The 25,815-nt window shown below is 50.7% G+C and overlaps 1 protein-coding gene across 2 annotated transcripts in view; it reads right to left on the bottom strand.

Moving 5' to 3' along the window:
• The window catches only part of TYK2 (tyrosine kinase 2), an 87,570-nt gene that overhangs the window by 24,255 nt on the left and 37,500 nt on the right, over positions 1-25,815 (bottom strand). For both annotated transcript variants that reach the window (XM_060253469.1, XM_060253470.1), the window contains exons 4-11: positions 25,485-25,648; positions 23,631-24,015; positions 15,597-15,791; positions 13,835-13,992; positions 8,891-9,008; positions 3,993-4,185; positions 2,175-2,281; positions 468-644 (exon numbers count right to left, since the gene is read on the bottom strand). In XM_060253469.1, coding sequence (XP_060109452.1) covers positions 468-644; positions 2,175-2,281; positions 3,993-4,185; positions 8,891-9,008; positions 13,835-13,992; positions 15,597-15,791; positions 23,631-24,015; positions 25,485-25,648 — 1,497 coding nt within the window. The remainder of the gene's footprint in view (positions 1-467; positions 645-2,174; positions 2,282-3,992; positions 4,186-8,890; positions 9,009-13,834; positions 13,993-15,596; positions 15,792-23,630; positions 24,016-25,484; positions 25,649-25,815) is intronic.

Genomic DNA, 25,815 nt, shown 5'->3' with positions numbered 1-25,815 from the left:
CAGGTCGAGGTCTTTCCCATCCCCTCCTGCCTGGTCCTTTCAACTGGAGATGCTGGGGATTGAACCTGGGACCTTCTGCATGCCAAGCAGAGGCTCTGCCACTGAGCCAGGGTCTCAAGTCAAGGTGTTTCCCATCACCTCCTGCCTGGTCCTTCTAACTGGAGATGCCAGGAACTGAACCTGGGACCTTCTGCATGCCAATCAGAGGCTCTACCACTAAGCCAGGGTCTCAGGTCAACGTCTTTCTTATCACCTCCTGCCTGGTCCTTTTAACTGGAGATCCCGGGGATTGAACCTGGGATCTTCTGCATGCCAAGCGGAATCTCTACCACTGTGCCATGGCCACCTCCCAAACAATGGAAGTTGTTGCCCTAAATCCAGAGCTTCCAAAATAAAGAGGGCCGCCCATCCAGGCAGGCAGGCCGAGGGCATGCTCTGCTCTGGGGCCGCCCATCGCGTCTACTCACCAGTGCGATGTCCCTGTGGCTGGGGTCCAGCATCTTGAGCACCACCCGCATCTCCCGGCTGTTGTTGTTCTGCTCCGTGGAGAAATACTCTGTCTCGTCGTCACCGCCGGTCCCACCACACACGCGCAACAAGCCGTCGTAGATGTTGGTTCGTGTTCCTTGTCCCAGGTGGGCTCTCTGAAGGAGGTGAAGACCCCAGTGTGTTAGCAGAAAGCGTTCCTTCGCCCCGAAAGTAAACCCTATTGGGCTCAAAGGAATCTTTTTCCACAAGAAAGGACGCTGCTCACAGCATCCCAAAGACCTTGCTATGAAGCAGTGGAGCTTTTCCCCCATCAATAGTCCCGGTTAGGGACTATGGCTTGCTTTAATACAGTAAATCAAGGGTGTCAAACATGCAGCCCAGGGGCTAAATCAAGCCCCCGGAGAGCTCCTATCAGGCCCCCAAGCAAGTGGCTGTCATCCGCTTCCTTCTCCCTCTCTCTTGCTTCCTTCTGCATCTCAACTTGCTTTGCAAGGCTTGCTAAATCGCACAAGAGCTACAGAGCAAAGCCTCCACTTTCTCCATTGGCTGAGGCTCCTCCCTTTTAAAAAAACCCATTTAATTGTGTTTGTGTACTTTATAAAGTTTATACCTGTTCTAAGGTAAAGGTAAAGGTAGTTCCCTGTGCAAGCACCAGTCGTTTTCGACTCTGGGGTGACGTTGCTGCCACGTTTTCACGGCCGACTTTTTACGGGGTGGTTTGCCATTGCCTTCCCCGGTCATTACACTTTCCCCCCAGCAAGCTCCTTTGACTGACCTCGGAAGGATGGAAGGCTGAGTCAACCTCGAGCCGGCTACCTGAAAACCCAGCTTCCACCGGGGATCGAACTCAGGTCGTGAGCAGAGGGCTCCGATTGCAATACTGCAGCTTTAACACTCTGCACAGGAAGGAAGGAAGGAAGGAAGGGAGGGAGGGAGGGAGGGAGGGAGGGAGGGAGGAAGGAAGGAAGGAAGGAAGGAAGGAAGGAAGGAAGGAAGGAAGGAAGGAAGGAAGGAAGGAAGGAAGGAAGGAAGGAAGGAAGGAAGGGAGGGAGGGAGGGAGGGAGGGAGGGAGGGAGGGAGGGACTGGTGTGCAAGCACCAGTCGTTTCTGACTCTGGGGGGACATTGCTTTCACAACGTTTTCATGGCAGACTTTTTACAGGATTTTTTGCCGTTGCCTTCCCCAGTCATCTACACTTTCCCCCAGCAAGCTGAATACTTAGTTTACCGACCTCGGAAGGATGGAAGGCTGAGTCAACCTCAAGCTGGCTTCCTGAAAACCCAGCTTCTGCCAGGGATTGAACTCAGGTCATGAGCAGAGCTTAGGACTGCAGTACTGCAGCTTTACCACTCTGAGCCATGGGGCTCTTTTTTCTTTACCTGTTCTACCTAATCTTAAATAGGTAAATGCATGGCCCGGCCCGAAAAGGTCTCATTTACGTCAGATCCGGCTCTCAAGGGGCTAACGCCCCTTGTAGTAAACAGTTTCTCTAGTTCCCTGGGAAACAAAGAATTCACCCCAAACTTGACATATTAGGAGCTACTAAGCCACCGGATCTCCTACATTGAGAGTTAGATTGGGGCGCAGAGTTCCTTACACAGGAGGAGAATGTAGAGTCCTTCTTAGGCTGCGTTAGCCTTAGCCAGGACTATTCTTTCAGCCCCAAAAGATGAAAGAGAGCTGACCTGGGTGATCTCGTCCTTTCGGATCTGGTGGAAACTCAGCTGGCTCAAGTTTAGAATCTGACGGCTGCCGTCTTTCACCTTCCGCGTGATCAGCAAGTCTGAGATTTCTGCAAAAGGAAACGGAGTTTGAGGTTCGGCAGGGAAAAACCCACCAAAGAAAGAATGCAAAAGAAGGCAAGTTGGATCAGTGGCCCACCCAGTCCAACACTCTGTGCCACACAGTCCACCAGTGGGGCCTGAGCTTCAGAAGACTTCCCACCATTGCCCCCCTCAAGCACTGCCCCATACATAAGAACATAAGAGAAGCCATGTTGGATCAGGCCAGTGGCCCATCCAGTCCAACACTCTGTGTCATGCAGTGGCCAAAACCCAGGTGCCACCAGGATGCCATCAGTGGGGCCAGGACACTAGAAGGACACTGTTGCCCCCACAACCACCAAGAATACAGAGCATCACTGCCCCAGACATAAGAACATAAGAGAAGCCATGTTGGATCAGGCCAATGGCCCATCCAGTCCAACACTCTGTGTCACGCAGTGGCCAAAACCATGATGCCATCGGGAGGTCCACCAGCAGGGCCAGAACTCCAGAAGCCCTCCCACTCTTGCCCCTCCAAACAGCAAGAATACAGAGCATCACTTGCCCGGACATAAGAACATAAGAGAAGCCATGCTGGATCAGACAATGGTCCATCCAGTCCAACACTCTGTGTCACACAGTGGCCAAAACCCAGGTGCCTTCAGGAGATCCACCAATGGGGCCAGAACTCCGAAAACCCTCCCACTGTTGCCCCCACCCAAGCACCAAGAAGAAGACAGCAGATATATACCCTGCTCTTCACTCTGAATCAGAGTCTCAGAGCAGCTTACAATCTCCTTTATCTCCTTCCCCCACAACAGACACCCTGTGAGGTGGGTGGGACTGAGATAAAAATAAAATGATGATGATGATATTGGATTTATATCCTGCCCTCCACTTCGAATCTCAGAGTCTCAGAGCGGCTCTCAATCTCCTTTATCTTCCTTCCTCACAACAGACACCCAGTGAGGTGCGTGGGGCTGAGAGAGCTCTCCCAGAAGCTGCCCTTTCAAGGACAGAGTCTCAGAGTGGCCTACAATATCCTTTATCTTCCTTCCTCACAACAGAAGTGAGTGGGGCTGAGGTGGGTGGGGCTGAGAGGGCTCTCACACCAGCTGCCCTTTCAAGGACAACCTCTGCGAGAGCTCTGGCTGACCCAAGGCCATTCCAACAGCTGTAAGTGGAGGAGTGGGGAATCAAAAACGGTTCTTCCAGATAAGAGTCTGCACACTTAACCACTACACCAAACTCCGGTTCTCCCTGATAAAGAGTCCACACACTTAACCACTACAACAAACCACTACACCAAAAGAAGAAGACGACATTTATATCCTGCCCTCCATTCCGAATCTCAGAGTGGTTCACAATCTCCTTTATCTTCCTCCCCCGCAACAGATGCCCTGTGAGGTGGGTGGGGCTGAGAGAGCTCTCCCAGAAGCTGCCCTTTCAAGGACAGCTCTGCAAGAACTATGGCTGACCCAAGGCCATTCCAGCATCTGCCAGTGAAGGAGTGGGGAATCAAACCCGGTTCTTCCAGATAAGAGCCCGCGCACTTCACCACTACACCAAACTGGCTCTCAATCATCATCATCATTATCATCATATTAATGGGATATATATCCCACCCTTCCCGCCAAGGTGGCTCAGAGCAGGTATTGTGCCCGCCTCCACTTGGCCAAGGTGTCTTCCCGCGTTGGCCTATACAACTGAAAGCAGGTTAATGCAGCCGACTCTTTGTACCTCCTGGTTTGGGGAGGCAGCACCTCTTCAAAACAAAGGTCTCGTTTCCCGATCGTAACGTGCATCCTTTGAGAGCGTTCATCAGTTCCTGCACGCTGGAAAACTTCTGCTCCCAGCCTTCCAGCACGAAGGAGCTTCCTTTCCTCTGGATCCGGAACTGTCTGTAGCTGGTGGCATCCTGGACCCGGCCGTTCTGGAGCAAACAAGGAAGAATAAGCGAGGGACGGAAGCCCACCAGCTTGGACAGCCAGCACCACTGCTGGGCGGCTCCATCCAAGTACGAACCGCAGCCAACCTGGCCTAGATTCCAAGATTCGGCTAGCCTAGGGTATCCAGGACAAGTCAAGAGATGGACAGAGTAGCCTCGCTGTTGCCTGCCTCTGCAAAGCAACCCTGAACTTCTCTGGTGGTCTCCCATCCAAGGAGCAACAGGGGCTGACCCTGCCTAGCTTCTGAGATCCAACGACAGCAGGCTAGCCTGAGCCATCCCGGTCAAGGCAAGAGACTAACACAGGCGGTGGTTTGCCATTGCCTGCCTCTGTGGAACAACCTTGGGCTTCCTTAGCAGGCTGCCATCCAAGTGCAAACCAGGGCAGACCCTGCTGACCTTCCCGGATCTGACTAGATTGGGCCAGCCTGGTCAAGGCAAGAGACAAGCAGAGGTGGGTTTGCCATTGCCTGCCTCTGCAGAGCAACCCTGGTGGTCTCCCATCCAAGCACAATCCAGGACAAACCCTGCCTAGCTTCTAAGATATGATCAGAGCCATTCAGGCCAAGACTAGAGACAAGCAGAGGTGGGTTTGCCATTGCCTGCCTCTGCAGAGCAACCCTGGTGGTCTCCCATCCAAGTACAAGCCAGGGCAGACCCTGCCTAGCTTCTGTGGTCTGATGAGATCAGGCTAGCCAGGGCCATTCAGGCCAAGTCTAGAGACAAGCAGAGGTGGGCTTGCCATTGCCTGCCTCTGCAGAGCAACCTTGGTGGTCTCCCATCCAAGTACAAACCCAGGCAGACTTTGCCCAGCTTCTGAGGTCTGATGAGATCAGGCTAGCCAGGGCCATTCAGGCCAAGTCTAGAGACAAGCAGAGGTGGGTTTGCCATTGCCTGCCTCTTCAGAGCAACCCTGATGGTCTCCCATCCAAGTACAAACCAGGGCAGACCCTGCCTAGCTTCTGAGGTCTGATGAGATCAGGCTAGCCAGGGCCATTCAGGCCTAGTCTAGTGACAAGTAGAGGTGGGTTTGCCATTGCCTGCCTCTGCAGAGCAACCCTGGTGGTCTCCCATCCAAGTACAAACCAGGGCAGACCCTGCCTAGCTTCTGAGGTCTGATGAGATCAGGCTAGCCAGGGCCATTCAGGCCTAGTCTAGTGACAAGTAGAGGTGGGTTTGCCATTGCCTGCCTCTGCAGAGCAACCCTGGTGGTCTCCCATCCAAGTACAAACCAGGGCAGACCTTGCCTAGCTTCTGAGGTCTGATGAGATCAGGCTAGCCAGGGCCATTCAGGCCTAGTCTAGTGACAAGTAGAGGTGGGTTTGCCATTGCCTGCCTCTGCAGAGCAACCCTGGTGGTCTCCCATCCAAGTACAAACCAGGGCAGACCCTGCCTAGCTTCTGAGGTCTGATGAGATCAGGCTAGCCAGGGCCATTCAGGCCAAGTCTAGAGACAAGCAGAGGTGGGTTTGCCATTGCCTGCCTCTTCAGAGCAACCCTGATGGTCTCCCATCCAAGTACAAACCAGGGCAGACCCTGCCTAGCTTCTGAGGTCTGATGAGATCAGGCTAGCCAGGGCCATTCAGGCCTAGTCTAGTGACAAGTAGAGGTGGGTTTGCCATTGCCTGCTTCTGCAGAGCAACCCTGGTGGTCTCCCATCCAAGTACAAACCAGGGCAGACCCTGCCTAGCTTCTGAGGTCTGATGAGATCAGGCTAGCCAGGGCCATTCAGGCCTAGTCTAGTGACAAGTAGAGGTGGGTTTGCCATTGCTGGCCTCTGCAGAGCAACCCTGGTGGTCTCCCATCCAAGTACAAACCAGGGCAGACCCTGCCTAGCTTCTGAGGTCTGATGAGATCAGGCTAGCCAGGGCCATTCAGGCCTAGTCTAGTGACAAGTAGAGGTGGGTTTGCCATTGCCTGCCTCTGCAGAGCAACCCTGGTGGTCTCCCATCGAAGTACAAACCAGGGCAGACCCTGCCTAGCTTCTGAGGTCTGATGAGATCAGGCTAGCCAGGGCCATTCAGGCCAAGTCTAGAGACAAGCAGAGGTGGGTTTGCCATTGCCTGCCTCTTCAGAGCAACCCTGATGGTCTCCCATCCAAGTACAAACCAGGGCAGACCCTGCCTAGCTTCTGAGGTCTGATGAGATCAGGCTAGCCAGGGCCATTCAGGCCTAGTCTAGTGACAAGTAGAGGTGGGTTTGCCATTGCCTGCCTCTGCAGAGCAACCCTGGTGGTCTCCCATCCAAGTACAAACCAGGGCAGACCCTGCCTAGCTTCTGAGGTCTGATGAGATCAGGCTAGCCAGGGCCATTCAGGCCTAGTCTAGAGACAAGCAGAGGTGGGTTTGCCATTGCCTGCCTCTGCAGAGCAACCCTGGTGGTCTCCCATCCAAGTACAAACCAGGGCAGACCCTGCCTAGCTTCTGAGGTCTGATGAGATCAGGCTAGCCAGCGCCATTCAGGCCAAGACTAGAGACAATCAGAGGTGGGTTTGCCATTGCCTGCCTCTGCAGAGCAACCCTGGTGGTCTCCCATCCAAGCACAATCCAGGGCAGACCCTGCCTAGCGTCTGAGATATGATCAGAGCCATTCAGGCCAAGACTAGAGACAAGCAGAGGTGGGTTTGCCATTGCCTGCCTCTGCAGAGCAACCCTGGTGGTCTCCCATCCAAGCACAATCCAGGGCAGACCCTGCCTAGCGTCTGAGATATGATCAGAGCCATTCAGGCCAAGACTAGAGACAAGCAGAGGTGGGTTTGCCATTGCCTGCCTCTGCAGAGCAACCCTGGTGGTCTCCCATCCAAGTACAAGACAGGGCAGACCCTGCCTAGCTTCTGAGGTCTGATGAGATCAGGCTAGCCAGGGCCATTCAGGCCAAGACTAAAGACAAGAAGAGGTGGTGCTGCCCTTCCCTGTCTCTGCGGAACAACCCTGGACTTAGCTTCCGAGATCTGTCGAGATTGGGTTAGAGTGGGGCATCCAGGATAAGTCAAGGGATGGACAGAGAAGGCTTGACATTGCCTACCTCTGCATAGGGACTCTGAACTTCTCTGGTGGTCTCCCATCCAAGCAGTAACCGGGGCTGAGCCCTGACTAGCTTCTGAGATCTGATGAGATCCAGTTAGCTTGAGCCATCCTGGTCAGTGCAAGAGACTAAGACAGGTGGTGGTTGGCCCTTGCCTGCCTCTGGGGAGCAACTTGGTCTTTCTTGGTGGTCTCCCAGCCAAATATTAACCAGGGCTGACCCTGCTTAGTATCCCAAACCTGGGAAGATTGGATTAGCCTGGTGATCTGTCTAAGTCAAGAAGAAGATATTCAGAGCAGTCACAATCTCCTTAACCTTCCCACCCCCCCACCCACAACGGACACCCTGTGAGGTGGGTGGGGCTGAGAGGGCTCTCCCAGTAGCTGCCCTTTCAAGAACAGCTCTGCGAGAGCTCTGGCTGACCCAAGGCCATTCCAGCAGCTGCAAGTGGAGAAGTGCGGAATCAAACCCCGTTCTCCCATATAATCAAAGGCCTTTCACTTGGGAGTCTCAGAGCGGCTTGCAATCCCTTCCTTTCCCCACAACAGACACCCTGTGAGGCGAGTGGGGCTGAGAGAGCTCTCCCAGAAGCTGCCCTTTCAAGGACAACTCCTACAAGAACTATGGCTGACCCAAGGCCATCCCGAGAAACAAATCATAGGAGGAAGCCATGCGATGGAACACTGCACAGAAGCAAAAAGCTCACGTCACAATACTGCAAATGGTATAAATTGTATTGAGAAATATACAATAAAACACACATGCTTCTTTTCTATTGGGACTTCTGGACCAAGTTCTTTTTGAATCCACGTGAGCAACAGAACGCAGAGCATGGCTCTTTATTATTTTCAACAGCTCCTACGTGGACGTTGATTTAGGTCTATTGCATTTTGCATTAAGGTGTGTCAGTTTCAAGGCAGCGTTGAAATCAAGCGTCTGTGCACAGTATAGAATGATTGGGTGACAAGAACGTTTTCATAAGTGTTTTACTGTACATTTCTCAATACAATTTATGCCACTATGCTATGAGCTTTTTGCTTCTGTATAGTGTTCCAAGGCCATTCCAGCGGCTGCAAGAGGAGGAGGGGGGAATCAAACCCGGCTCTCTCAGATAAGAGTCCGCACACTTCACCAATACACCAAACTGGCTCTCGGGAGACAGACACCCTGTGAGGTAGGTGGGGCTGAGAGAGCTCTGACAGAAGCTGCCCTTTCAAGGACAACTCTTGCGAGAGCTATGGCTAACCCAAGGCCATTCCAGCAGCTGCAAATGGAGGAGTGGGGAATCAAACCCGGTTCTTCCAGATAAGAGTCTGCACACTTAACCACTGCACCAAACTGGCTCTCAGGAGACAGACACCCTGTGAGGTAGGTGGGGCTGAAAGAGCTCTGACATAAACTGCCCTTTCAAGGACAGCTCTGCTAGAGCTCTGGCTGTCCCAAGGCAATTCCAGCAGCTGCAAGTGGAGAAGGGGGGAATCAAACCCGGTTCTCCCAGCACACTTCACCACCACACCAAACTTGCTCAGAGCTAATTTGCCTAGGAGGGTCATTAGGCTAAGCGGCCTGCTCCTCTGTAGAGCGCCAGAAGCAACCCACCACCGGTCCGAAGCAGACCGCAGAACATTTTTTTTAAAGGCCACTGTGCCGTTTTCCTAGAAACTCACCTGGCCTCTCCTCATCACAGACAAGATCATCCTGTTGAAGTCCAGGACGCTCCAGCGAAGGGCGTACAGGCCGTCCTCCTGCTCCTCCCGCTTCAGTTTGGCCAGGATGAACTCTTCCCTGGGAACGCAGGAGCAGGAAACATTTCAGAGAACAGCCTCTCAAAAGATCCTTCGCCCCCCATTTCCAAAATGCACGTTACTCCCAACAGCTATCCTGTCACTTTCCAAATAATGCAGCAGTGAGATCTGAGGAAAGAATAGCCACATCGCATTCTTGGAACTCTTGGTCTGAGGCAGTGATGCTCTGTATTCTTGGTGCTTGGGAGGGGCACAGTGAGAGGGCTTCTAGTGTCCTGGCCCCACTGAAGGAACTCCTGATGGCACCTGGGGTTTTCGGCCACTGTGTGACACAGAGCGTTGGACTGGATGGGCCATTGGCCTGATCCAACATGGCTTCTCTTATGTTCTTATGTGACACAGAGCGTTGGACTGGATGGGCCATTGGCCTGATCCAACATGGCTTCTGTTATGTTCTTATGTGACACAGAGTGTTGGACTGGAGGGGCCACTGGCCTGATCAAACAGGGCTTCTCTTATGTTCTTATGTGACACAGAGTGTTGGACTGGAGGGGCCATTGGCCTGATCCAACATGGCTTCTCTTATGTTCTTATGTGACACAAAGTGTTGGACTGGAGGGGCCATTGGCCTGATCCAACATGGCTTCTCTTATGTTCTTATGTGACACAGAGTGTTGGACTGGATGGCCCATTGGTCTGATCCAACAGGGCTTCTCTTATGTTCTTCTGTGACACAGAGTGTTGGACTGGATGGGCCATCAGTGTGATCCAACATGGCTTCTCTTATGTTCTTCTGTGACACAGAGTGTTGGACCGGATGGGCCACTGGCCTGATCCAACATGGCTTCTCTTATGTTCTTATGTGACACAGAGTGTTGGACTGGATGGGCCATTGGCCTGATCCAACATGGCTTCTCTTATGTGACACAGAGTGTTGGACTGGAGGGGCCATTGGCCTGATCCAACATGGCTTCTCTTATGTGACACAGAGTGTTGGACTGGGTGGGCCATTGGCCTGATCCAGCACGGTTTCTCTAATGTTCTTATGTCTGGGGCAAGTGATGCTCTGTATTCTTGGTGCTTGGGAGGGGCAACAGTGGGAGGGCTTCTAGTGTCCTGGCCCCACTGATGGACCTCCTGATGACACCTGGGGTTTTTTGGCCACTGTGTGACAGAGTGTTGGACTGGATGGGCCACTGGCGTGATCCAACATGGCTTCTCTTATGTTCTTAACTTGAAGTGATATATATCAGACTGCCTCCCCCACCCCAACATCCATGTTTCTCAACATGAATACACTGACTCCTGGCTCCCACAATGCTAGTAGAGCCTGGTCAAAATATTCAATTTAATATTTCAGTTTCTGGCTGGCTTGGCACCAGAGGGTGTGGCCTAATACGCAAATCAGTTCCTGCTGGGCTTTTTCCACCCAAAAAGCCCCATGTGAAACAATGGTGGTGTCAGGGGGTGTGGCCTAATAGAATCATAGTTGGAAGGGACCTCTAGGGTCATCTAGTCCAACCCCCTGCGCAATGCAGGAAACTCACAAATCCCTCCCCCTAAACTCACAGGATCTTTATGCAAATAAGTTCCTCCTGGGCTTTTTCTACAAAAAAAAGCCATCTTGTCATGCGGCAACCGGCAATACAATTTCTTGCAAGAAATAACATAATTTCAGACACTATTTTTAAAGATTGGTTATATTTTTGAAAGGCTCATTTATGACTGAACAGTAGTGCCTTCCCATTACTCCCACTGTTTGGATGCTTGAGTTTGGCTCTTTCTTTAACCTGTCACTATCTCATTGTTCTTTGCTGATTTTGACACAGACAGACAGACAGGCAGGCAGGCAGGCAGGCAGATAGATAGATAGATACGATGACAGATGATTGATAGATGATAGATAGACAGACACAGACAGATACGGATCAGCTTTTTTCGTAGCAGGAACTCCTTTGTATATTAGGCCAATCCTCTAAGAGCTTACAGGGCTCTTCGTACGAGACCTCCTGTAAGCTCTTGGCTACATCAGGGGTGTGTGGCCTAATATGAAAAGGAGTTCCTGCTACAAAAAAAAAAAAGACAGAAAGAGGGAGAGAGAATTATTTAATAAACAGGGAAACGGTAACAGTACACAGAATTAACCATTCCGTTTTATCTAATGTATAGAACCCTGTGGTAAAGCTGCAGTACTGCAGTCAGAGCCCTCTGCTCACCACCTGAGTTCGATTACAGCGGAAGCTGGTCCAGGTAGTCGGCTCCAGGTTGACCCAGCCTTCCATCCTTCCGAGGTCGGTAAAATGAGCACCCAGCTTGCTGCGGGGAAAGTGTAGAGGACTGGGGAAGGCAATGGCAAACCACCCCATAAAAAGTCTGCCGTGAAAGCAACGTCACCCCAGAGTCGGAAACGACTGGTGCTTGCACAGGGGACGACCTTTACCTTTACTATCTAATGTGCATGCTGTTACTTCAAAATTTTCCATTATTAAGTTAACAAGGTTATAAAATATGAAGCCACAAAATTTTTAAAGATGACAATAATTTGACATGAGCTAATGAATATCTGTATTCGCTGGATCTGTTTGGCAATGTATTTTGGGCTAAGGACATAACAGGATGAGGCTTACAAACATCACTAACGTAAGGACATAAGAGAAGCCATGTTGGATCAGGCCAATGGCCCATCCAGTCCAACACTCTGTGTCACACAGTAGCCCAAAAAAACCCCCACAAGTGCCATCAGAAGGTTCACAAGTGAGTCTAGAAGCCCTTCCACTCCCCTCCCCCCACCAAGCACCAAGAATACAGAGCATCACTGCCCCAGACAGTTCCAATAATATACTGTGGCTAAGAGCCACTGATGGACCTCTGCTCCATATTTTTATCCAATCCCCTCTTGAAGCTGTCTATGCCTGTAGCCGCCGCCACCTCCTGTGGCAGTGAATTTCACCTGTTAATCACCCTTTGGGTGAAGAAGGACTTCCTTTGATCCGTTCTAACCTGACTGCTCAGCAATTTCATTGAATGCCCATGAGTTCTTGTATTGTGAGAAAGGGAGAAAAGTACTTCTTTCTCTATTCCATGCATAATCTTGTAAACCTCTATCGTGTCACACCACAGTTGACGTTTCTCCAAGCTAAAGAGCCCCAAGCGTTTCTACCTTTCTTCATAGGGAAAGTGTTCCAAGCCTTTAATCATTCTAGTTGCCCTTTTCTGGATTTTTTCCAGTGCGATATCCTTTTTGAGGTGTGGTGACCAAAATTGTACATTCTTATGGGAATAAACCATGCAAAACTGACCATATGTAACTTAATAGGACACTGCTTTTGAACTGTGTTTATTTATGATTGGATGCAACAGAAGAAGGAGGAGGAGGAGGAAAGAGGAGATGATACTGAGTTTATACCCTGCCCTCCGCTCTGAATCTCAGAGTAGCTTCCAATCTCTTTTACCTTCCTCCCCCATAACAGACACCCTGTGAGGTAGGTGTGGCTGAGAGAGCTCTCCCAGAAGCTGCCCTTTCAAGGACAGCTCTGCGAGAGCTATGGCTAACCCAAGGCCATTCCAGCAGCTACAAGTGGAGGGGTGGGGAATCAAACCCGGTTCTCCTAGATGTCCGCACACTTAACCACTACACCAAACTGGCTTCCAAACATATTCTTATAGGGAATAAACCGTGCAAAGTCGGCCATATATGACTTAGTAGGACATTGCTTTTGAACTGTGTTTATTCCTGACAGGATGCAAGTATGTAAGAACTGATTCTTACGTATTTGTAAGTTTATTTATGAGTTTTTGTGAGCTATTTGCAAGTTTCCTGCATTGTGCAGGGGGTTGGACTAGATGACCCTGGAGGCCCCTTCCAACTCTATGTTTCTAAGGGCTGCTGCACTCAAACTTTGTTCCTTAGAGAAATATGCAGAGGCAACGTTTGACGCCAAGGAGGCAAATAATATCACCTACTATATAATTTCCCATTAAGCCTCTGCTAAACGGACATTTTTTCCCCTCCAGGCAGCTGGCAACCCTATTTTGGTGCAAAGTATGGGGAAAAAATAAACTGCAGCCATGAAAAATAAGTTGCCACTTTTTAGCTGGCTTGGATCATAAACATTTATAGGCTTGCCAAATCTGGGTTGGGAAATGCCTGGCTATTGGGGGGGGGGGTGTTGAATCCTTGGGAGACTGGGGTTTAGGGAAGGAGGGAACTCATCTGGTGCCTAATACTTTAGAGCCCACCCTCCAACACAGCCAGTTTTGGCAAATAGTTTGGGGAGGGACCACGACTCAGACACTGAGTGTCTGCGTAGCATGCAGAAGGTCCCAGGTTCAATCCCCCTAGCATCTCCAGTTAAAAGGACCAGGCAGGAGGTGATGAGGAAGACCTTGACCTGAGACCCTGGCTCAGTGGCAGAGCCTCTGCTTGGCATGCAGAAGGTCCCAGGTTCAATCCCCGACATCTCCAGTTCAAAGGACCAGGAAGGAGGGGATGGGAAAGACCTTGACCAGAGACCCTGGCTCACTGGCAGAGCCTCTGCTTGGCAGGCAGAAGGTCCCAGGTTCAATCCCCGGAATCTCTAGTTAAAGAACCAGGCAGGAGGTGATGGGAAAGACCTTGACCTGAGACCCTGGCTTGGTGGCAGAGCCTCTGCTTGGCAGGCACAAGGTCCCAGATTCAATTCCCAGCATCTCTAGTTAGGGGAAAGTGTTTGTGAGTTTCCTGCATTGTGCACGGGGTTGGACTAGATGACCCTGGAGGCCCCTTCCAACTCTATGATTCTAACTTCTCGACACTCAAGAAGGATGCTCTGAGCCTCAAGTCCCACGTGTGGACCTGTCTGAGTAACAGAAAGAGGGGCCACTTACTGCATTGGGCCGTGGATCCCGTTCAAGACGCTCATCACAAGCCGTGGTGGAGCGACTTCGTGGCACAGGTAGTGGCTAGAGTCCGCGGTCAGCCTGAAGTAACCGTCCACCAAAGACACCAAGGACAGGGCAGCCTCGTGGGACGGAAGAGTCAGATCCTGGATTTAAAAAAAAGGTGCAGAGACATTAAGATGCATTAGAACCACCATGATGGCTGAGGGACTGAGCCTCTGGACCCCAAAACCAGGAGGAAACACCAAGAGAAGGCCTCGGCCTCTGCCCTGTCGTCGGCCATCCGGAGGAACTGGCTGTCCACACTGTGAGACAGGATGCTGGAATATATGGACCCTCAATGGTCTGATCCAGCAGGGCTCTTCTACTGTTCTTCTCAGGGGAAGGCCTCAGCCTCTCTGCCCTGTTGTTGGCCCTCCAGAGGAACTGGATGGCCACTGTGTGAGACAGGAGTCTGGACTAGATGGACCCTCACTGGTCTGACCCAGCAGGGCTCTTCTGATGTTCTTCTCAGGGGAAGGCCTCAGCCTCTCTGCCCTGTTGCTGGCCCTCCAGAGGAACTGGATGGCCACTGTGTGAGACAGGAGTCTGGACTAGATGGACCCTCCCTAGTCTGATCCAGCAGGACTCTTCTGATGTTCTTCTCAGGGGAAGGCCTCGGCCTCTCTGCCCTGTTGCTGGCCCTCCAGAGGAACTGGTTAGCCACTGTGTGAGACAGGAGGCTGGACTAGATGGACCCTCCCTAGTCTGATCCAGCAGGGCTCTTCTGATGTTCTTCTCAGGGAAAGGCCTCGGCCTCTCTGCCCTGTTGTTGGCCTCCAGAGGAACTGGGTGGCCACTGTGTGAGGCAGGAGGCTGGACTAGATGGACCCTCCCTGGTCTGATCCAGCAGGGCTCTTCTGATGTTCTTCTCAGGGGAAGCCCTCGGCCTCTCTGCCCTGCTGTTGGCTGTCCAGAGGAACTGGTTGGCCACTGAGTTAGACAGGAGGTTGGCCTAGATGGACCCTCCCTGGTCTGACACAGCAGGACTCTTCTGCTGTTCTTATCAGGCAGACTTAGCCTCCATGCCCTGCTGGTAGTCCTTCAGAGGATCTGGTTGGCCATTGTCCAGAAAAGGGCAACTAAAATGATTGAAGGTTTGGAACACTTTCCCTATGAAGAAAGGTTAAAACTCTTGGGGCTCTTTAGCTTGGAGAAACGTCGACTGCGGGGTGACATGATAGAGGCTTACAAGATTATGCATGGGATGGAGAAGGTAAAGAAAGAAGTCCTTTTCTCCCTTCCTCACAATACGAGAACTCGTGGACATTCAATGAAATTGCTGAGTAGTCAGATTAGAACGGATAAAAGGAAGTACTTCTTCACCCAAAAGGTGATTAATGCGTGGAATTCACTGCCACAGGAGGTGGTGGTGGCTGCAAGCATAGACAGCTTCAAGAGGGGATTGGATTGACATATGAAGCAGAGGTCCATCAGTGTATTAGCCACAGGGTATAGCTGGAACTTTCTGTCTGGGGCAGGGATGCTCTGTATTCTTGGTGCTTGGGGTGGGCAACAGTGGGAGGGCTTCTAGTGTCCTGTCCCCACTGATGAACCTCCTGATGGTCCCTGGGTTTTAGCCACTGTGTGACACAGAGTGTTGCATTGGATCGGCCATTGGCTTGTTCCAACATGGCTTCTCAGATGTTCTTATGTTCTCTTTTTCTCTCTGTGTGAGAGAGGCATACCAGCGTGACAGTCTCCTACTTACCAGGCACTTGTTGTCTTGACGGTGGATGCTGACTTTGCAGGCCTTGACAACGATGTGCGTGATCTCCTGGAACTCACAGAAGCGCGCCCACTTGGGCTCGCGTTTTTCCACTGGCTGGTAGGACCAGTTGGCTTTGTGGTCCTTCGTCTTGGCCTTCTTCCCCAAATAACCTCGATGCGGGTGGCTTTCGACTCTCTGCAAGATCAAGAGATACAAGTGTCCGCCTCTGAACCTGTCAGCCTGTATTCTACTCGCTACAGCGACGCTGCGGAATAGTCGGCTTGGGTCTCCCTTCTCACCCGCACTGGAAGGCGAGTAACAAAACCTCAGGATCATAGGCGGAAGGGTAAGACAGGAAGCCTCTGGAAAGGTTTAAGCTTTCCATTGTTCTGTGTGTTTTCAGAAATATCAAGGCCACACGTGAAGAATACATAATTGGGGAAGAAGAAGGAAAATGAAGAGGAGAAGAAGGAGAAGGAGAAGAAGAAAAAGGAGAAGGAGGAGGAGCAGTAGGAGGAGAAGAAGGAGGTGAAGGAAGAGGAGGAGAAAGAGAAGGAGGAGCAGGAGGAGGAAGAGGAGGAGGTGAGGAGGAGAAGGAGCAGGAGAAGAAGGAGAAGGAGGAGGAGGAGAAGACGGAGAAGGAGGCAAAGGAGGAGGAGGAGGAGGAGAAGGAGGAGGAAGAGGAGGAGGAGCAGAAGAAGAAGGAGAAGAAGGAGGAGGAGGAGCAGAGGAAGAGAAGGAGCAGGAGAAGCAGGAGGAGGAGCAGAAGGAGGAGGAGGAGAAGGAGCAGCAGGAGAAGAAGGAGGAGGAGCAGCAGCAGGAGGAGGAGAAGGAGCAGGAGGAGGAGGAAGAGGAGGAGGAAGAGGAGGAGGAGCAGGAGGAGGAGGAGGAGAGAAGGAAGAAGAAGAATAAAGAAGAAGAAATTGGATTTATATCCCACCCTATACTCAGAATCTCATAGTCTCAGAGTGGCCTACAATCTCCTTTCCCTTCCTCCCTCACAACAGACACCCTGTGAGGCTGGTGGGGCTGGAGAGGGCTCTCACAGCAGCTGCCCTTTCAAGGACAACCTCTGCCAGAGCTATGGCTAACCCAAGGCCATTCCAGCAGCTGCAAGCGGAGGAGTGGGGAATCAAACCCAGTTCTCCCAGATAAGAGTCCACGCACTTCACCACTACACCAAACTGGCACCAAACATACTCCCTGAGCAAGGTTTTCCATAACTTAAAAATTTCCTAGCTGGTAAACAGAATGCCCTGCTTGCCGCAGGAGGTGGTGGCGGCTACAAGCATAGCCAGCTTCAAGAGAAGACTGGATCAACATATGGAGCAGAGGTCCATCAGTGGCTATTAGCCACAGCATATTGTTGGAACTCTCTGTCTGGGGCAAGTGATTCTCTGTATTCTTGGTGCTTGGGAGGGGCAACAGTGGGAGGGCTTCAGATGATTTTTTGGGGACACTGTGTGACACAGAGTGTTGGACTGGATGGGCCATTGGCCTGATCCAACATGGCTTCTCTTATGTTCTTATGTGACACAGAGTGTTGGACTGGATGGGCCATTGGCCTGCTCCAACATGGCTTCTCTTATGTTCTTAAGTAAAGAAGAGATTCAGAGAACTGTCCCAGAGAAATAGATTGTACTAAGCGGAGTAAAAAATAAAAAGAAGATTTTTATGTAAAAGAAAGGTTGAACATATGAAGCTGCCTTAGACCCTGGGTCTATCAAAGTCTATCTTGTCTACTCAGACTAGTTGTGGCTCTCCAAGGTCTCCAGCTGAGGTTTTGAACCTGGGACCTTCTGCTTACCAATCCCCTATCATATAAGAAGCTGTCTTGTACTGAATCAGACCCTCAGTCCATCAAAGGCAGTCTTGTCTACTCAGACGGGCAGGGGCTCTCCAGGGTCTCCAGCTGAGGTTTTTCACACCTACTTGCCTGGACCCTTTTTAGTTGGAGATGCCAGGGATTGAACCTGGGACCTTCTGCTTACCAAGCAGATGTTCTACCACTGAGCCACCGTCCCTTGCCTAAATCCGCCATGGATTCTACCTCCTAGCACTGCAATTCAGAGACTTGACTGCCTCTGGATGTGGAGGTTGAACATATATGAAGCTGCCTTCTACTGAATCAGACCCTCAGTCCATCAAAGTCAGTCTTGTCTACTCAGACTGGCAGCAGCTCTCCAGGGTCTCAAGCTGGGGTTTTTACACCTATTTGCCTGGAGCCTTTTTAGTTGGAGATGCCGGGGACTGAACCTGGGACCTTCTGCTTACCAAGCAGATGCTCTACCGCTGAGCCACCGTCCCTCCCCAAAAAGAGGTTTATTATAAAAAGAGGGAAGGAGAAGGGAACAAAAGAAAAGGGTGGTTGGATTTAAAAGGGATGGGGAAAGGGCAGAAAAAGGCAGGCAGAGAAACACACGAGAACGCAGAATTTCAAAATAAAACGCCATGAAGTTCAACTGACTCAGCTAAGCAGGCTGTACTGTAGCAGGTTCTCCAGAGCACAGCGCATGGCCCCAAACCTTCTTAAAAGAAAGACAACAGCCTTCTTTTCTCTGCCCTGCCCTCTAGCACTTTGAAAGGGAACAACGGGTCAGAAGCCAAAAGAAACCTTAAATGCATTTTAAAATACATCTTCTTAGACATTCAGCTTACAGAGGAATATTCTGGAATATTCTATTCAAATGTTCTTTATGGAGTGGCCAAGTCTCTTCACCTCACTGCTGCCTGGCGCCCCTTCAAGCTGATAATCTGGATGTTTTTAAAAGGAGCCTGCGCTGCTCCAACCACCCACTCTAAATAACATTCATAAGAATTTTTCTGCATCTTGTAGAAAGACATGTGGTAACTCAGCAACTTTCCTACACTGTTGGGAGGGACGGCGTGAAAATGCAAGCATTTTGGCACAATGTTTGTCAGCAAATCGAAGACGTAACAGGCTACTCTATACCTTTTCCACCTGAGACTACACTGTTGAATAAAGGAACAGAGCCTAAGATTCCCAAATCAAAAGTAGAACGGACATCAATCCTTCTGTCCGCTGCTAGGCCAATTAACGCAGCCAAGCGGATAGATCACCCCACTCCAAGTATAAATTTCTGGCACCAAAAGAAGAAGAAGATATTGGATTTATATCCCGCCCTCCACTCCGAAGCGTCTCAGAGCGGCTCACAATCTCCTTTCCCTTCCTCCCCCACAACAGACACCCTGTGAGGTGGGTGGGGCTGGAGAGGGCTCTCACAGCAGCTGCCCTTTCAAGGACAACCTCTGCCAGAGCTATGGCTGACCCAAGGCCGTTCCAGCAGCTGCAAGTGGAGGAGTGGGGAATCAAACCCGGTTCTCCCAGATAAGAGTCCACACACTTAACCACTACACCAAACTGGCTCTCAAGAAAAGAAAAGATATGGGAACAGTTCATTATGTACAAACCGGATCAATGTCTCTACAATTTGTCACCCGACCGATATCAAAACAAAGTTGTAGCAATACGGTCAGAACATAAGGCCAAATGCGATACTGCTCCAAGAAATCATTATTACAGGGGAGGGACGGTGGCTCAGTGGTAGAGCATCTGCTTGGTAAGCAGAAGGTTCAATCCCCGGCATCTCCCACTGAAAAGGGTCCAGGCAAGTAGGCGTGAAAAACCTCAGCTTGAGACCCTGGAGAGCCGCTGCCAGTCTGAGTAGACAAGACTGACTTTGATGGACCAAGGGTCTCATTCAGTATAAAGCAGCTTCATATGTTCATATATTTTAATATAATTAAATCTATTTAGAATATATTAAGTAGAGCCCCGTGGCTCAGAGTGGTAAATCTGCAGTACTGCAGTCGGAGCCCTCTACTCACAACCTGAGTTCGATTCCAGCGAAAGCTGGTTCAGGTAGCCGGCTCGAGGCTGACTCAGCCTTCCATCCTTCTGAGGTCAGTATAATGAGTCCCCAGCTTGCTGGGGGAAAAGTGTAGATGACTGGGGAAGGCAATGGCAAACCACCCCATAAAAAGTCTGCCGTGAAAACGTTGTGAAAGCAATGTCACCCCAGAGTCGAAAACGACTGAAGATGAAGAAGATATTGGATTTATATCCCACCCTTCACTCCGAAGAGTCTCAGAGCGGCTCACAATCTCCTTTACCTTCCCCCCCCCCCCAACAACAGACACCCTGTGAGGTAGATGAAGATATTGGATTTATATCCCGCCCTCCACTCCGAAGAGTATCAGAGCGGCTCACAATCTCCTTTCCCTTCCTCCCCCACAACAGATACCCTGTGAGGTGGGTGGGGCTGGAGAGGGCTCTCCCAGCAGCTGCCCTTTCAAGGACAACCTCTGCCAGAGCTATGGCTGACCCAAGGCCATGCTAGCAGGAGGAGTGAAGAATCAAACGGAGGAGGAGTGAAGGTGAAAGCGGAGTGAAGAATCAAACCCGGTTCTCCCAGATAAGAGTCCGCACACTTAACCACTACACCAAACTGACTGGTGTTTGCACAGGGGACTATTTTTACCTTTTAATATATTTTTAGTTTTGCAATAAGTTCCTGTTATTGTAAACAAAGTGCCAAAAACATTTTGCTTTTGTCCTAGTTTTCCTTTGTGTTTCATGCTATCTTAATAAAATTTTCAAATTAATTAAAATAATATTAATATTTTAAAAAGCAGCCTGCGCTTCTCAGCCTCCGTGACGGCTTTCAAAGAACCGCTCAGGCTCCGTTCTACTTCAAGGGGTAGTTTTGGCCCAACCCACCCCCTCCCCCGGCCTGTTTTTGATCTCTCGCAAATCCAGGTTTTTAATTCTCCCGACTCTCTTTGAACCCTCAGGACTGGCTATAAATCAAGCCGATTTGATTCGATACGGGATGGAGCAACGCGCGGTGCCAAATTCCCCTGAGAAAGTGGAGCGCTCCAGTTCCCAAGCGAAACAAGCTTTGTAAAGGTACAGAGAGGCGGAGATGTACCGGCAACGAGAAAGAGTGGCTGAGGAACCGACCTCTAAGACGCTTAAATAATAAAGTCTACATTCTTAACAAGTGTACAAGTTACAAAGAATCATAATTATTGTTCTTAATAAATAGCTTTAACCAGGCCTTGAATTCAGCAGGAGCTCGCAGGAGCACAGCTCCTGAACCTTTCCTTTCTGAGGGTTCCCCCTCTTCCACCCCACTTGCCTAAATTGTCCATCGAATAGGAGGTGCAGCTGCATAACAATCTCCGGATTAGGAGAGCGGGAGCCAGCCAGCCCCCAGGGCCTTTGCCCTCATGAACCCCTGGAGAAGCCCACGCCACCCTTTCTCCAATTCTTAAGTCATTTTTGGCGGTGGGTAGCTTGCTGCCCTTATGACTGGAGGGGAGGGGGCAGGAGAGCCCCAGGCGAGCGAGGCCTGCTTGGGCTGGCTGGATCTCTAGCCAGCCCAAACAGGCCTCGCTTGCCTGGGGCTCTCCTTTCTTGCATTGGGTTGCTTTTGGCTGGGGAAGGGAGGGTGGCGGCATGTACTAATGTGTTATGCTAATAAGCTCCGCCACTTATTTTTCTACAAAACGACGCCTGCCTTTAACACACTGGATGTTTCCTGAATTAATAGTAAACAAAATTCAGTCCATGGGAGCATGAAAAAGTACTCTTGAAAGCACAGAGTAGCCTTAAAGGGGTAGAGAGGCAATACCCGAGACTCTGAGGAAGTTGAGCTTTGCCACTTTGCAGAACGCAACCAGGACCTCGATAAGTAAAGTTGATAATATAAAGGGGATATTTCCTCTTCTTATAATGCCAGCCTGAAGAAGGGCTTTGATTCCTGAAACGTGGATTTCTCCGAAAATTGCGTAAAAGAATAGAGAAATACTGTGAAATGCTGCTGAGAAATACTGAGAAATATTGCTCAGAATTCTTTTCTGTATGAAAGCATTTTAGTGATTTTTTCCAAGAAGGACCGAACTGCAATGACTCTATATGGAGAGCCAGTTTGGTGTGGTGGTTAAGTGTGCAGACTCTTATCTGGGAGAACCGGGTTCGATTCCCCACTCCTCCGCTTGCAGCTGCTGGAATGGCCTTGGGTCAGCCATAGCTCTGGCAGAGGTTGTCCTTGAAAGAGCAGCTGCTGTGAGAGCCCTCTCAGTCCTACCCACCTCATAGGGTGTCTGTTGTGGGGGACGGAGGGAAAGGAGATTGTAGGCCGCTCTGAGACTCTGTCCTTGAAAGGGCAGCAGCTATGAGAGTCCTCTCAGTTCCACCCACCTCACAGGGTGTCTGTTGTGGGGGAGGAAGGGAAAGGAGATTGTGAGCTGCTCTGAGACTCTTCGGAGTGGAGGGCGGGATATAAATCCAATATCTTCTATACCAGGGATGGCCACACTTGCTTAATGTAAGAGCCATACAGAATGAATGTCAGATGCAGGAGGGAGGGAGGGAAGGAAGGAAGATAGATGGGGAGAGGGGAGGGAGGGAGAAGAGGAAGGAAAGCAACTTTAACTTTAAAGATAGTGATTTAAAGAGAGAAATGCCTTCTGCAAGCCAGCTGACGGGGCTATGGGGGCTTCAAGAGCCACAAAATATGTGTGAAAGAACCACATGTGGCTCCCGAGCTGCAGTTTGGCCATCTCTATGCCTTTAAGAGTACTTTTTCATGCTCCCATGGTCTGAATTTTGTGTACTACTGATTCAAGAAACGTCCAGTGTGTTAAAGCTTTTCATTTGTAACAATAATTGCAATTCTTTGTAACTTGTCTACTTGTTAATATAGACTTGATTATTTAAGCGCCTTAGAACCTAGAGCGCACTATGTTGTTTGTTCCGTGGTCTCCTCATTATTGTATTGATCAGGGGTGTCAAACAAGTGGCCCGGAGGCTGAATCAGGCCCCTGAGCAACTGTCTCCTGCCTGCTTCTTTCTCCCTCTCTCTTGCTTCCTTTCTGCATCACAGCTCGCTTTGCCAGGCTTGCTCAATCGCACAGGAGCTACAGAGCAAAACCTCTACTTTCTCTACTGGCTGAGACGCCTCCCTTAGGGAGGAAGGGGGAAGGGAGAGTTTGCTTTGCCCGAGCAACTGTCTCCTGCCTGCTTCTTTCTCTCTCGCTCTTGCTTCCTTCTGCATCTCAGCTTGCTTTGCCAGGCTTGCTCAATCACACAGGAGCTACAGAGCAAAACCTCTATTTTCTCAAGTGCCGCTGAGAAAAGTGTGTGAGTGTGTGTGTGTGTGTGTGTGTGTGTATATATATATATATATATATATTTTTTTTTTATTTTTTTTTTTGCCACTGCGTGATACAGAGTGTTGGACTGGATGGGCCATTGGCCTGATCCAACCTGGCTTCTCTTATGTTCTCCACTGGCTGAAGCTCCTCCCTTAAGGAGGAAGGGGGAAGGGAGAGTTTGCTTTGCCCGAGCAACTGTCTCCTGTCTGCATTTGCTTTGCCCGAGCAACTGTCTCCTGTCTGCATCTCCTTCTGCATCTCGGCTTGCTTTGCAAGGCTTGCTCAACTGCACAGGAGCTAAGGACCAAAACCTCAATTTTCTTCATTGGCTGAGGCTCCTTCCCCTCCTGGTCCCTTGGAGAAGGAAGAAAAGAGCCAGAGCTTCCTTTGCCCAGTTCCCTGGATCCCATGGGAGAAATATAAAGAAAGCACCTTTAAGACCAATAAGTGCTAATGTTTTAAACGTGTTTTATTTTAAGGTGTTTTTTAAAAAAATTATTTAGTCATGTTTTTTGTGTTCCTTAAAAAGTTTGTATGTCTGCTACCTCATCTCAAATAGGTATACACACGTCCCGACCCAACTTCCCCCTTCCGCCCTAAGGGAGGAGCCTCAGCCAGTGGAGAAAATAGAGGTTTTGCTCTGTAGCTCCTGTGCGATTGAGCAAGCCTGGCAAAGCGAGCTGTGATGCAGAAGGAAGCAAGAGAGAGGGAGAAGGAAGCAGGCAGGAGACAGTTGCTCAGGGGCCTGATTCAGCCTCCGGGCCACTTGTTTGACACCCCTGATCAATACAATAATGAGGAGATGTCAGATCCGGCCCTCGTAACAAATGACCTCGCCACCCCTGAACCTACCTCGGCAGAGATGAGCCGCCACTGAATGCCTTCGGTACCCGTAATCATGACCTCGTGGGTGGCAGGTCTGTTGCTGTCCGGGGACTCGTGGGAGTTCTCCAGAGGGGCGTGCCCGCCGTTGATGTAGAGCGGCACCTTCTCGCCTTCCGAAATCGTTTCCAGGGAGAGGACCGGGAACACCTCGCTCCCGAACCGAGGGGCCAGGTTCTCCAAGGTCACCAGGTACTTGTACATGATGTCCTGCTCAGTCAGCTTGCCGGCGCTCATCGTGTGCCGCTGGAAGCGCTGCAGGAACTTCTTGAAGATGTTCCTCATGCGGAACTTGGTCAGGTAGTTGTTCTGCTGGATCTGGCGGCAGAAGGAACGAGGGATGCACTCCTTGAAGCTGCGGGGGGCCAAGCGGACACGGAGGAAACGGTGTGAGTGGCAGGACGGTCGGAGAACAACCTCAACAGAAACCGGGGTGGAGCTCAACAACCGGTGCTCGCCTGATGCTCAACTTAGCTCCAATGATACGCACGTTAACTATCACAATACCAGGGTGGAATCTAGCAGGAGCTCCTCTGGGTATTAGGGCACACCCCACTGATGTAGCCAATCCTCCAAGAGCTTACAAAAAAGGGCCTTGTAAGCTCTTGGAGGATTGGCTACATCAGGGGAGGTGTGGCCTAATATGCAAAGGAGCTCCTGCTTAGAATTCTACCCTTGACCAATGCTAACTGCTCCAAGGAGAGGAACCTCTACTTGGCAGGCAAAAGGCCCCCAGAGTCTCCAGCCAAAAGAACCAGGCAGCCAGTGATGGGAAAGACCTCAGCCTGAGACCTTGGAGAGCTGCTGCCAGCCAGAGCAGACAGTACTGACCTTGATGGACCGAGGGTCTGAGTCAGTCGAAGGAGCTTCGTGGGGCGGAGCGGGGAGGTGTGTGGCACAGTGTTAGAGGCTCTGCTTGGCATGCAGAAGCTCCCCAGATCAATCCTAACGTCTCCAGCTAAAAGGACCAGGCGGTAGGTGAAAGGCCTCCGCCTGAGACCCTGGAGAGCAGCTGCCGGTCTGAGTAGACAATACTGATCCTGATGGACCAAGGGTCCGATTTAGTAGAAGGCAGATCCATATGTATATATGTGCTTAAAATACTGCCTTGCATTTACAGTGGCTAGATTTATCATTACTGCAGGCGACGAACATGGTGAGAGGTCTGGAGATCTATGAAGAAAGGTTGAAGGAGCTGGGCATGTTTAGCCTGGAGAGGAGGCAGCTGAGAGGTGACGTGATCACCATCTTCAAGGGCCAGAACCAATGGGTTGAAATTAAATCAAAAGAGTTTCCGGCTCAACATGAGGAAGAACTTCCTGACCGCTAGAGCGGTTCCTCAGTGGAACAGGCTTCCTCCTTGGGAGGTGGTGGGCTCTCCTTCCTTGGAGGTTTTTCAACAGAGGCTCAATGGCCATCTGGCAGCAATGAAGATCCTGTGAATTTAGGGGGAGGTGTTTGTGAGTTTCCTGCATTGTGCAGGGGGTTGGACTAGATGACCCTGGAGGTCCCTTCCAACTCTATGATTCTACAGTAAAAACCCCAGATCCCAGGGCTGGGAACCGTATTTTGCACGTTGCTCCTACCCAGTGTTCCCTCTAAGCTTAGTGTGAGCTAGCTCACAGTTCTTTAGCTTCCGGCTCACACATTTTTGTCTTAGCGCAGGAAAAATGGCCCCAGAGCAAACTAATTGATGCACCGGCTCACAATTTTACTGCCAGCACAGCTCACATATTTAAGGCCAGCAGCTCACAAAGCAGACGTTTTGCTCACAAGACTCCACAGCTGAGAAGGAACGCTGCTCCCACCCGGATTGGTGATCACCTGGTTTTCTCCGCCACCTCTTCCAGAGAGACGCCTCTCCGGAGGGCCATGTGACAGAGATGGAGGACGGCCATCCCCAAACTCTCATTCTTGAACTGGTGGATTTCTTGCTCGCTGTGAAGGTCTTTCAGGGAGGTGACGTCGTTAACGAAGTCGTATTTCCCCTGGAAGGAAAAGAAAAAGGGGACGGGGGGGGGGGGGTTCAGCCTCTGATTGGTGCAGCTCAGAATCACATGACCTCTCCGTGACAACCACCAGGCTGTCCTGGAACGTCCTTGTTACACACACATGCCGGATAGCTTCACAGCTGTAGTAGAAGAGCTGGGTTTGA

The sequence above is a fragment of the Heteronotia binoei genome, chromosome 13 (genome assembly GCF_032191835.1).
Source record: "Heteronotia binoei isolate CCM8104 ecotype False Entrance Well chromosome 13, APGP_CSIRO_Hbin_v1, whole genome shotgun sequence".
Lineage (NCBI taxonomy): Eukaryota > Metazoa > Chordata > Lepidosauria > Squamata > Gekkonidae > Heteronotia > Heteronotia binoei.
This window is presented reverse-complemented; position numbering and strand designations above follow the sequence as displayed.